Source organism: Symsagittifera roscoffensis, unplaced genomic scaffold, assembly GCF_963678635.1.
Source record: "Symsagittifera roscoffensis unplaced genomic scaffold, txSymRosc1.1 SCAFFOLD_1090, whole genome shotgun sequence".
NCBI classification, from domain to species: Eukaryota; Metazoa; Xenacoelomorpha; order Acoela; family Convolutidae; genus Symsagittifera; species Symsagittifera roscoffensis.
The window spans coordinates 1-12224 of NW_026971643.1; the positions used below are offsets into that span (position 1 = coordinate 1).

Below are 12224 nucleotides of genomic sequence, written 5' to 3' on the forward strand. Positions count from 1 at the left end.
TGTGGGTGATCTACTGGGTTCATTACGGAACCACGAACTTCGGGTCTGCGACCTAACCAACGGTTTCTACCAGCTTTACCAATTACTAAGTTTTTAGCATCGATGTTACCAACTTGTCCAACAGTTCCCCAACATTTGTTAGGAATTAAACGGACTTCACCAGACGGTAAACGTAATGTAACAAAACGACCTTCTTTAGCAACTAATTGAATAACTGTACCAGCTGAACGTGCCAGTTGGCCACCTGAACCTGGTTGAAATTCAACATTATGAATTTCTGTCCCTAAAGGCATATTACGAAGTGGAAGACTATTACCAATGAAAATTGGTGCATCTTCAGATGAGATAACTGTTTGACCGATTTCTAAACCTTTAGGATGAAGAATATAACGTTTTTCACCATCTTGGTAATGTAATAATGCGATCTGTGCATTTCTATTCGGATCATATTCAATACTATATACTTTTGCAGGAATATTTACCTTTTTACGATGAAAATCAATTTGACGATAACAACGTTTATGTCCTCCACCACGGTGGCGACATGTAATAACACCTCTGTTATTTCGACCTTGTGCGCGTTTAACCCATCTTGTTAAAGACTTTTCGGGTTTAGAATTTGAAATCTCTTCAAAATTAAGTACTGATCTATTTCTTGTCCCTGGTGAGGAAACATGATAAAAGCGAATTCCCATAATATACAATTCCTTATAAAAATTAGTTTTGAGCTAAAACTGTAATTGAATCTTCTTTTCTTAATGTAACAATAGCTCGTTTATATTGTGTTTTATAACCTTGTGATGATCCTAAACGTCGTTTTTTACGAGGTGGACGATGTGTATTAACGGCAAGTACTTTCACATCAAAAACTTTCTCAATAAATTGACGAATTTGAGGTTTTGTTAACCTAGGATCTACATCAAAAGTGTATTGGTTATTATTTTCAAGAAACCTTACAGCTTTTTCAGTTAAAACAAAAGATTTGACATTGTCAATAATCATAGTCTATATAATAAAAAAAAATACCCAATGGTTTCATTCATAAAATGAAATGAAATTTGGTTGGGTTTTAATAAAAATCTGGTAAACATTAAATATGTTTTTTTTGAATATTTTTATTTTATTCTATTTAGCTAATAAAAATTATTTAAATAGAATTTACAAATTTATAAATATTTCTTTTTATAAATTTTGCATTGGATTAAACTTAGCTTAAAGCATACAGTGTAAAACTATATAGTTTAAGTTTTTAATTAAAAGTTTAATTAAAAACCGAACAGGTAAAGGAAATTATTGCCAATTTATTCAATCATACTATGATAAGTAGCAACAGTGGAAGGTGATAATTTGTTTAAATACCTAAAAATCCAATATTTTACAACTGTATCAATTAATACTGGAAATGTTGCAACAAATAAAAAAACAAAATCTTCATTTTCGGCAAAACCAAAATGATCCATAACCGCTTCTAAAAAAACTTCCCAACCATGAGGTGAGTGAAATCCAACAAATAAATCGGTTATAAATAATAAAAGAAAGGATTTTGTTGTATCGCCAAAACTATAAAGTAATTCAGTAATAAAAGATTTTAAAATGATTAATTGAGGACGCATCGAATTCGCCACGAATAGAAAACCAATAAAAGTAAATGAATCAGTAAAAATATTTGCTAAAGCGTCAATACTTTCTTCATTATATTCCGATGCAAGCTCTGAATATTTTTCATAAAGTTTTTCTTCAAAATAGGTTTTTGTTTCATTTTGATTTTTCGAGATCCCTGATACTTGAGGATTTTGGATCGGCGGCATAATTAATGATTCAAAATATAACTTTTCTTCAAAATTTTCAATTTGTTGAAAAGCTCGTTTTTCTTGTGAAATATTTAAAAAAATTGTTGATTGTTGAGTATTCCAAACGTACTCAACAGCTGGTTTAAATAAAAATTGTTTACTTAAAAATTGAAAAAATAGCGGAAAGAAAAATAAAAAAAATAAAGATTTAAAAGATACTAAAAATTGATATCGCGATATTTTAAATTCTTGAATAACTAGATTTTCAATACCAGGCCATAATTGTAAGCGAAATCTTCCTAATGTTCTTAGAATTGAACGAGGAACAAACCCCATTTTTTCGACTGATTTTGCTTGATAGGAATTTTTTTTCATAATCAAAATTATTAGTAGATTAAAAAAATCATAGATTTGCTATGATTTTTTATAATATATTTTATGTAAAAAATGAATATTTTTATTGTATTGAAATCAATTTATCTTGTAAAAATCGAATCATATTCATCTAAAGAAACTTTTAAAAACATCGCTAAATCTGAAGCTTCTCTTTCAAGATCTTCTAATGCAATAGGTTGACCAACTCGAGTTAATGGGATTTCGCGTTTTTCTTTTAAGCGAATATAAATAGTTCGTTTTGGATTTAACCCATCAACAATATCAATCCTAACAGCTTCAATATCATCTAATGCGTAAGAAAAATCAATTCGTCTATTTTTTCCAGGAAATCCCCATCTAAATACTCGAAAAGTTCCCTTTTTTTTATTAAATTCATTAAATCCACCACCAACTTGCCATAGGATGGTAAGCCATAGATATAAACTTAAAAAAATTCCTAATGAACCATAGAAACACATTACAATTCCTTGTGGAAAAAAGATAATATTTTCAAAATGTAAAAATGGCAGTAATGCCGATCCAAAATACGAAGATAAACCTGTTAATAAAAAATAGAATCCTCCAATTCCGAGCGTACTAGCCCAAAATAAATTACTTAAACGTCGTGATCCAACAACAGGATAACGACGAATCAAGTCTGAATTATTCTCTGAAAACTCAAATGTTTGATTCATAAAAAAAAAAGAAAAACAATATTAATAAGAATTATCTCTCATTTAATTCATATGACTCAAAAATGAGACCCAATAATGAATTAAATGAGAAAAAGCAATAATTGATGTTTAATTGCAAAATTAATCGCGTGTTTTTGCAAAACGTTGTACAAGACGAGCATTTTTACCAACACGGTTACGTAAATAAAAAAGTTTTGCACGACGAACCTTTGAATTTCGGATAATTTCAATATTTTGAACTACTGGTGAATGAAGTAAGAAAATTCGTTCAATTGAAATTCCTTGAAAAATACGACGAATTGTTACAGCAGTATTAATACCAGTATTCACTTTTGCAATAACAGTCCCTTCAAATGGTTGAACTCGTTGTTTATTTCCTTCCTGAATAATAATACCGATTTTGGCAATATCCCCTACTTCAATTTCAGGTAAATTTTGTTTTATTTGATAATTTTCAATTTGTTGGATAAGATGTTTGGTTTTCATAAATTTGTTTGTAAATACAATCAATTTCGTATTGTGGTCATTTTAATGATTAAAATGACCACAATACAATTTTTTTCGAATAATTTATTCAATAATAGCTGTTACAGATCCAGCACCTACAGTTCGGCCACCTTCACGAATAGCGAATCGCATTTGATTTTCAATTGCAATTGGTTGAATTAATTCAACCGACATTTTAATTCGGTCACCAGGCATAACCATTTGCGCTTCTTTACCATCATCAGATGTGAATGCTTCAATTTTCCCAGTAACATCTGTTGTACGCATATAGAATTGTGGACGGTAACCAGGGAAGAATGGAGTATGACGACCACCTTCTTCTTTAGTTAAAACATAGATTTCAGATTCAAATTTCGTATGTGGTGTAATATTTCCAGGTTGTGCTAGAACCATACCACGTTCAATTTCTGCTTTTTGAACACCACGAAGAAGAACACCTACATTTTCTCCAGCAAAACTTTCCGTTAATGTTTTTTGGAACATTTCTAATCCTGTAACTGTTGTTGTTTTTGTGTCTTTTAAACCTACAATTTCAATAGTATCACCGATTTTAATTGTTCCACGTTCTACTCGTCCAGTAGCTACTGTACCACGTCCTGTAATAGAAAAAACGTCTTCTACTGCCATTAAGAATGGTTTATCTACAGCACGTTCTGGTGTTGGAATGTATTCATCCACTTGTGACATTAAGTTATAAATTTTGTCAACCCACTCATTATCACCTGGTTTTAATGTAGGAGTTTGAACTAATGCTTCTAGTGCTAATAAAGCGGATCCAGCAACAACTGGAATTTCATCACCTGGGAATTCGTATTGATCTAATGTCTCACGAATTTCTAGTTCAACTAATTCTAATAATTCAGGATCATCAACTTGATCTTCTTTATTTAGAAAAACAACAATGTTTGGAACTCCTACTTGTTTTGCTAATAGAATATGTTCATTTGTCTGTGGCATAGGACCATCAGCTCCTGAAACAACTAAGATCGCACCATCCATTTGTGCCGCACCAGTAATCATATTTTTTACGTAATCTGCGTGACCTGGACAATCTACATGTGCATAATGACGTGTTTCTGTTTCATATTCTACGTGTGCTGTATTAATCGTAATACCACGTGCTTTTTCTTCAGGTGCAGAATCAATATCTTCATAGTTTTTACCACCTTCACCATTTAATGCAGCTAATGCCATTGTAATAGCTGCTGTTAACGTTGTTTTACCATGATCAACGTGACCAATTGTTCCAATATTTACATGTGGTTTTTTTCGCTCGAATTTTTGACGTGCCATAAATAGAAAGTTTCCTTTATTATTAATTACTAATGAATATTTCTTAAAAATCTCCATAAATAAAGAAGATTTTATTTATTAATAATATATCAAATAACTAAAAACGATATTTCGCAAAAGCTTTATTTGCTTCTGCCATTTTATGAACTTCATCACGTTTTTTAATGGCATTACCCATATTTTTCGACGCATCTAAAAATTCATTTGTTAAATTTGTTACCATATCTGGCCCTGATCTACCTCTACATGAGGCTAATAACCATCGAATAGCTAATGCAGTTCCACGTTCTAAATTTACTTCTAATGGAACTTGATATGTTGACCCACCAATACGTCGAGATTTTACTTCAACTAATGGTGTAGCGTTACGTACGGCTTGTTCAATTACTTTAATTGGATCTTGTTCAGTAACTTCACCGATTTGTTGTAATGCTTTATAGATTAAACGGAAAGCTAATGCTTTTTTCCCATTTTTCATTAATCGATTTGTAATCATATGAACAAGACGACTATTATATACTGGATCAGGTGAAATTGATCGTTTTTTTGCAACACGTCTTCGTGACATAAATTTTTCTCCTTATATTTTTTAAATTTCAATATTATTCTTTTGGTTTTTTACCACCATATTTTGAACGTGAATTTTTACGATCTTTTACGCCAGCTGTATCAAGTGTACCACGAACAATATGGTAACGAACACCAGGTAAGTCTTTTACTCGACCTCCACGAACTAATACTACTGAATGTTCTTGAAGATTATGTCCAACACCTGGGATATAAGCAGTTACTTCAAATCCTGATGTTAATCGAACACGAGCAACTTTTCGAAGTGCTGAATTTGGTTTTTTAGGTGTTGTTGTGTATACGCGAGTACATACGCCTCGACGTTGAGGACATGAGCGTAATGCTGGTGATTTAGTTTTTTTTAAAATTCTTTTTCTTGCTGAGTTTACAAGTTGTTGGATTGTAGGCATATAATTTAATTTTATTGTAATTAAACTAACTAATTTTAATTTATAGGATTTTGCTTAGTGTTTGGTATTTTTTTTTTGAATTTGGTGCTTCAAAATTTTATTGTAAATTTTGAAGCACCAAATTGGTAAATTTAAATTTTAGAATGAAAAAATTAATGGATCTGGGAAAAAGCGGTTAATTTCAATAATTAATCCTGCAGTAAAAATAAACCAAATTGTTCCAACAACTGGAGCTGTTGATAAATAAGTTGTAAAATTTTTCATATTACCTTTATTAGTTTTATTAATTGTTCATTTTAACCAATTACTTTCTTAAATGATTGGTTAAAAGTGGAGGCATTATTTAATATTCAAAAAAATATTAAATAGCTCTCCATAAATAATATACTACCATGAGAACTTATCTAACGATAAAAATGATTATAGTTGCAATTACATAGGTTTACCGTTATTCTTTTAATAGATATTTCGGGATGTAGCGCAGTTTGGTAGCGCTCCTGTTTTGGGAACAGGAGGTCGCAGGTTCGAATCCTGTCATCCCGATATCATAAGTAAACGCCCTTAGTTCAGTTGGTAGAACGTAGGTTTCCAAAACCTGATGTCGTGGGTTCAAGTCCTACAGGGCGTGTTTAATTAATACGGTTTTCTTATCAATTATTGACGAATAGAGTCTTATTATATATACTAGTACTTAAAATACTACCAAACAAATATTTATTTTATGCGTAAAAATTTATCAAACATTACCGTTATTCAATCAAATGGTAAAACGCCATCTGTTCATGGAACAATTGATTACAAAAACGTTCTTTTATTAAGAAAATTTATTACATCTGAAGGTAAAATTTTACCTAGACGAGTTAGTGGACTTTCAGCAAAGCAACAACGTTATATTACTAAAGCAATTAAGAATGCTCGTATGGTAGGTTTATTACCATTTATTCATAAAGAGCAATAATTATTATATTTTAACCTATCAGGCGAACCTTGATAGGTTAAAATATAGAAAAAGAATCTATTTGAAATTTGTTAGAGTATTAAAAGCATTACTATCTTTAATAGCTAATTGAGATAACATTTTTCGATTTAAAATAATATTATTATCTCGTAAAGATGCCATAAAAGTACTGTAAGTTAGACCACTTGTTCTTGTTTGCGCATTAATTCGAGTAATCCATAAACTACGAAATTGACGTTTACGTTGTTTTCGATCACGATACGAATAACGTAAAGCTTTCATAGTTTGCTGTTTAGCTGTACGGAATAGTACTGATGAAGCTCCACGAAATCCTTCAGCTAATTTTAATACTTTTTTACGTCTTTTTCTTGCAACAAAACCTCTTTTTACTCGAGTCATATTAAATTTTGTAAATAAATATAAAATAAATTCTACTAAGACTCTATTAATTTGTGTTAATACCCCCAAGGGAATTCGAATCCCTGTTTCCTCCGTGAAAGGGAGATGTCCTAGGCCTCTAGACGATGGGGGCTTTGTTTTTAAATATAATGTAATTATATATCTGAGAAATGTTACTGTCAAGTTTTTTTTAGCGGAGGAAGGATTTGAACCCTCGACCTTCGGATTATGAGCCCGACGAGCTACCAAACTGCTCTACTCCGCGTCTTTTTTTGTTACATATATTAAATATAATTTTACATTTTCTGGTTTAAAAAATCAACTATTTTTAACTTGAACAACATTTAAGTTCAAGTTAAAAATAGTTGATTTTTACCAACTTGCTTTTTGAACACCCGGAAGTAAACCTTGGTGTACCATTTCTCGTAAACAGTGACGCGATAATCCAAAATCTCTAAAAAAACCTTTTGGACGACCAGTAATAAAGCATCGATTATGTAAACGTGTTGGTGAACTATTACGAGGCAATTGCTGTAATTTACGTGATAATTGCACTTTTTGCTCTAAAAATTCACTTTCTTTGATTTGATTTTTTAAAATTTGTCTTTTTTCTGAATATTTTAAAACTAATTTTTGACGCTTTTTCTCGCGTTCAATCATTCCTTTTTTTGCCATAGCAGATATTAAATAACGATATTGTAAATTTTTTGAGTTAACTTTTTAAAATAAGTATACTCAATATTCAAAAAACCTCAATCAAATAAACTCGGTTTTATTATTACTAATGCAATTATTACCCCTGAAAAATCATTGAAATTAAAAATGTAAATGGAATAAAATTATAACACACTATAATAGTTACAGTCCGCCAAAATTTTTTTACTTCAAAAAAATCTATAAAAAAAGTGGTTAAATACAATTGAATTTCTAAAAAAATAAATGGTTTTTTTGTTCTTAATAAGCCAAAAAAAGTTGCTATTAACCCAATAAATAATAAATAATGGATTAAAAATTGATTCAAGGTAGTACTAAAACTAGCTAGTAAGAAACTACAAGTAAAAGGTAAACAAAAAAAAGGATTATTCGTTTTAGGGTTTTGAAGTAAAATTGGAATAGGTAAAAGAAAACAAATTAATGATAACGTATAAACTTGAGGATTTTGTAAAAATGCTTTCCAATATGATGGAGATAGCAGAAAATAACTAGGAAACAAAACTATAAAAAATGAAAAGATAATGCCTAAATTCGAGGAAACCATTTTTTTTTTACGCATAAAAACTAAAAACTTGACAAAAAGTTAAATCATATATAATATATTATATATATGTGCCGGGATAGCTCAGTTGGTAGAGCAGTGGACTGAAAATCCTCGTGTCACCAGTTCAAGTCTGGTTCCTGGCATTTTTCTACTATTATATAGTAATTGTTATTCGTATAATATATTTTGAACTTCATATTTATTTATTTTTCTAATCACTTTAGAACGGATTTTTTTATATCTCCCAATAAAACTTTACTATTAACAAATTCTGGAGGTCAAGATTCCACAGTTTTATTTCTAATGTTTTTCATTTTGCAAAAACAATATAATTATAATTTAATCAATATTTATTGTAACCATCTATGGCAGGTAGCTTCTCTTCAGTTAATACTTCAGTTAAGTAGAGTGAATTTTGCTCAGAAAATGAACTTCATTATTATTACACCGGTTTTGGAATTAAAAAATGAAAATATTTCCCGTAATTGGCGATATAGTGTTTTAACACGTTTATCGTGTTTTAGTTCTTTTGAATATACTATTGTTGGACATACAAATACAGACCAAATTGAAAGTTTTATCTTAAATATTTGTCGTGGAACTGGTTCATTAGGATTAACTACTTTAAAAAAGGAAAAAATCAACTTTTTCACTAAATTGCTTTGTTTTAGTGAAAAAAAAAGAAAAATCGGTTCTTTTTCAGATTTACTAACAAATGAATGGATCTCCAATTCGTTTTGGTCACTGATTTATCGACCTTTGTTTACTTTTAATAGATTTGAAATTTATCAAATTTATAGTGTATTAAATTTACCAGTTTGGACTGACCAAACAAATTTTAATTTAAATTATCGTCGAAATCGTATTCGACTTGAGTTATTACCTTATCTTAGATTTTATTTGAATCCTAACGTTGATATTGCTTTGTTACGTTGTATTCAAAATATTTCATATGAATCTAATTTTTTAAAGAAATTAACATTAAAAACATTCAATACGAGCTCTTATTGTACTGATAATTCAAAAAATCACCTAATTATCTATAATTATAGTCAGTTTCAAAAATATCCTTACACAGTCCAAAAGAGTGCAATTATTTCTACTTTAATGGAATTAAAATTCAAATGTATTAATTACAACTTCATCCATTTATTTCTTAAATTTCTTTTTTTAATAAAAAATCAGATAAAAGAACCTACCCCACAAGTATTTTATATTTCTAATAGTATTATCTTTGGTTTCTACGGTAACTATATTTATATTTGTAAGATGAAAAATGGGTCCGATGGGATTTGAACCCATGACCAGTCGATTAAAAGTCGAGTGCTCTACCACTGAGCTACGAACCCATTTATATTATAACCCTCCTTTTAAAAATGCTCAAATTTTTATAAAATGAAAATAAAACTATGGTAATATAATAAAAGATAAATAAAAAAAAATTTCGTTTTTTACTATGAATAATACTTATTCTTTCATTTATTCTTAACATCGGAGATTTTTGTTATGCTTTTAGTTTTTCAATTAAGCCTTTTTGCTTTAGTTGCAACATCATTCCTTTTAGTTATTGGCGTACCAGTAACATTTGCTTCACCAAATGGTTGGACAGAAAATAAAGGAACAATTTTTTCAGGTGTTGGTCTATGGTTCCTTTTAGTTTTTACTGTAGGAATTTTAAACTCATTTGTTATCTAGTTTACTAAAAATTATAATTCAATTTTTGGATATTTGATAGTTATTCTTCAGATTCGCAATTTCTATTATTGCGAATCTGATTTACTACAAAATCAAAGATAACGTAATAAAAATGTGTATGTTGATCAAATCCAGATTTCACAATTTCATTGTTTATAGAAAAATGCTTGATTTCAAAAAAAAATTACATTTAAAAAAAATCCAAATCTTTTTTCTTAAATTTCAAATAGTTTGTTCGATTATTGAAACCTCATTTCGACAATATATTCTGGAATTTACGAATAATAAATGGATTTTATTTTTAGCATTAGTAGTTCCAATTACATTTTCATGTCAGTTTTTAGAAAGTTCTAAATATAAGAAAGTTTTGTCATTATTGGAACAAAATTTACCGGGAACATTGCTACGATCAAATACTATTTCTTGGGAAACTTTTCAAAAAACTCATTATTTACCTAGTTCAGAGAAATCACTTCAATTTGAAGATCATCGAACAACACAACAATTTGAAAAAATTGCATTATATGATCAAGAATTTTATCGTCAAGCTATTAAACAAATTGATTATTGGGGTGATTTTATTACATTTGAATTTTTTAAAAATTGGATTTCATATAAAAAAAATTATTTAGCTGGATCTATTTATGAAAAAACACAAAACAAACAACCATTATTATTTGTTGCCCGTGATAATATAACTTCACCTTTCTATTTTTGTTACTTACAAGATTTACCAAAATCTTTTGCTCGCCAAATACTAAATATTAAGAAATCTCAAAAAAATGATTATCAATTAGATGAATTTCCACAAAAATTATCTAATATTCAGTATTCTTCACAACAAAACACTTTATTTAAATTAACAAATAATCCCATATTAATTAATAAAGTTCAACCCAAAAACCATTTATCATCCTTTTTTCGATTAGAATCATCTCCATTAAATGTAACTTCTCAGTTTATTGGTATAAAAACGATTACAAAATTAAAAGAAAATAATAGTGAAAATACACAGAAACTTCAAAATTCAGAATTATTTCAAGCACAAATTCATTTTCAAAATAAATTCGCATTATTAAATACCCAACTTCAAAATTTATTTTATAGTAAGGGATATATTTTACCCAAAAATTTATTTGTAAGTAATTCAAACGGATTCAGCTTCAATAATTCCATTTTATATGACAAATATACTGGAATTTCCGCACATCAAATTTTAAGTTTGATCGAGAATCAAATAGTTCCAAAACCTTTTGACTCAAATATTGAAAAACCCTTAAATCCATCTATTTGGATTAATCGTTTAATGTCTGGATTCAATTATCCAGATTTACAAATGAAAGATTTAATTTCAATCACTCGTCAAAATAACTATTCACTATATTTTCCATTTTTACAATTTTTTCATGATTTTAATGTTTCCGATAAACTGAAAATATATTTAGGTTCACATTTTGCCTATCCAATTGAATATTCCAATTTTAAACCTGATCCTATTCGATTAAACTTAAAATATTATGTTGGGAAATTTGAAGGAAATGATTCCACTATTCAGTATTCTGGTCCAGTAGTTACATTAACGGATCAGATTCAAGCGTCCATATTTAAATCAACTAATTGGTTCAAGGTTCGTAATAATTTGCAATCAATTTTGCATGAACTAGATCCACGACAAAGTACACAATATAAGTTTTTTGGGAATACTTTATTGGAAATAACTGATAAACCTTCAAAAATGAAATTAAACAATTTCAATTTGGAGGATATTCAACTCAATAAATTTAATAAACAATTATTGAAACGACAAGAATTAACTGCTGAAAAAGAGTCAGTAGAGTCGTCAGGTTCATATTCTTATGAATTTGTCGTACCCTATTTGGATTCACAAGAATGGCATGTTTGGTTATTAAATCAGACAACTAATTCAAACCAATTACCGTATATTCAATCATTTCCAATTCGCCAATTATCATTTTTAAAAGACTTTCAATTTAATATATTGTTTGATTTACTTGATTATCAGAATCCTACTAAATTTTTAAATTGGTTAAATGGAAATGATATTTTTAACTCTAAATTAATAAATCATGAATATCCATTAACTCAAGCAGCAATGTCATCTTCAATAGTTCGACAAAACTATACAACAGTTACATATTTAAAACGAACTAATCAATACAAATTTGTTAATCCAGAAAAAAATGTAATTCAAGCTAATCTTTCAAATTTATCAAATTCAACTCAACTAAATTTTTTTATAAAGAGAGAAAATTGGGA

At 28.9% G+C, this 12224-nt stretch overlaps 1 protein-coding gene and 5 non-coding genes across 6 annotated transcripts; 3 read left to right on the forward strand and 3 right to left on the reverse strand.

Annotated features, from left to right (window-relative positions):
* Positions 1 to 3430: 3430 nt before the first annotated feature.
* Positions 3431 to 4660, reverse strand: LOC134856624 (uncharacterized). The gene has a single exon (XM_063872896.1). It carries the CDS (start codon positions 4658 to 4660, stop codon positions 3431 to 3433), a length of 1230 nt encoding a protein of 409 aa, XP_063728966.1.
* Positions 4661 to 6106: 1446 nt separating this feature from the next.
* Positions 6107 to 6180, forward strand: Trnap-ugg (transfer RNA proline (anticodon UGG)). Its single transcript has one exon. It is a non-coding gene; the product is annotated as a tRNA-Pro (tRNA).
* A 12-nt stretch (positions 6181 to 6192) lies between these two features.
* Positions 6193 to 6265, forward strand: Trnaw-cca (transfer RNA tryptophan (anticodon CCA)). Its single transcript has one exon. It is a non-coding gene; the product is annotated as a tRNA-Trp (tRNA).
* A 920-nt stretch (positions 6266 to 7185) lies between these two features.
* On the reverse strand, positions 7186 to 7259 carry Trnam-cau (transfer RNA methionine (anticodon CAU)). The gene has a single exon. It is a non-coding gene; the product is annotated as a tRNA-Met (tRNA).
* A 1063-nt stretch (positions 7260 to 8322) lies between these two features.
* On the forward strand, positions 8323 to 8395 carry Trnaf-gaa (transfer RNA phenylalanine (anticodon GAA)). The gene has a single exon. It is a non-coding gene; the product is annotated as a tRNA-Phe (tRNA).
* Positions 8396 to 9529: 1134 nt separating this feature from the next.
* On the reverse strand, positions 9530 to 9601 carry Trnak-uuu (transfer RNA lysine (anticodon UUU)). Its single transcript has one exon. It is a non-coding gene; the product is annotated as a tRNA-Lys (tRNA).
* Positions 9602 to 12224: the final 2623 nt, after the last annotated feature.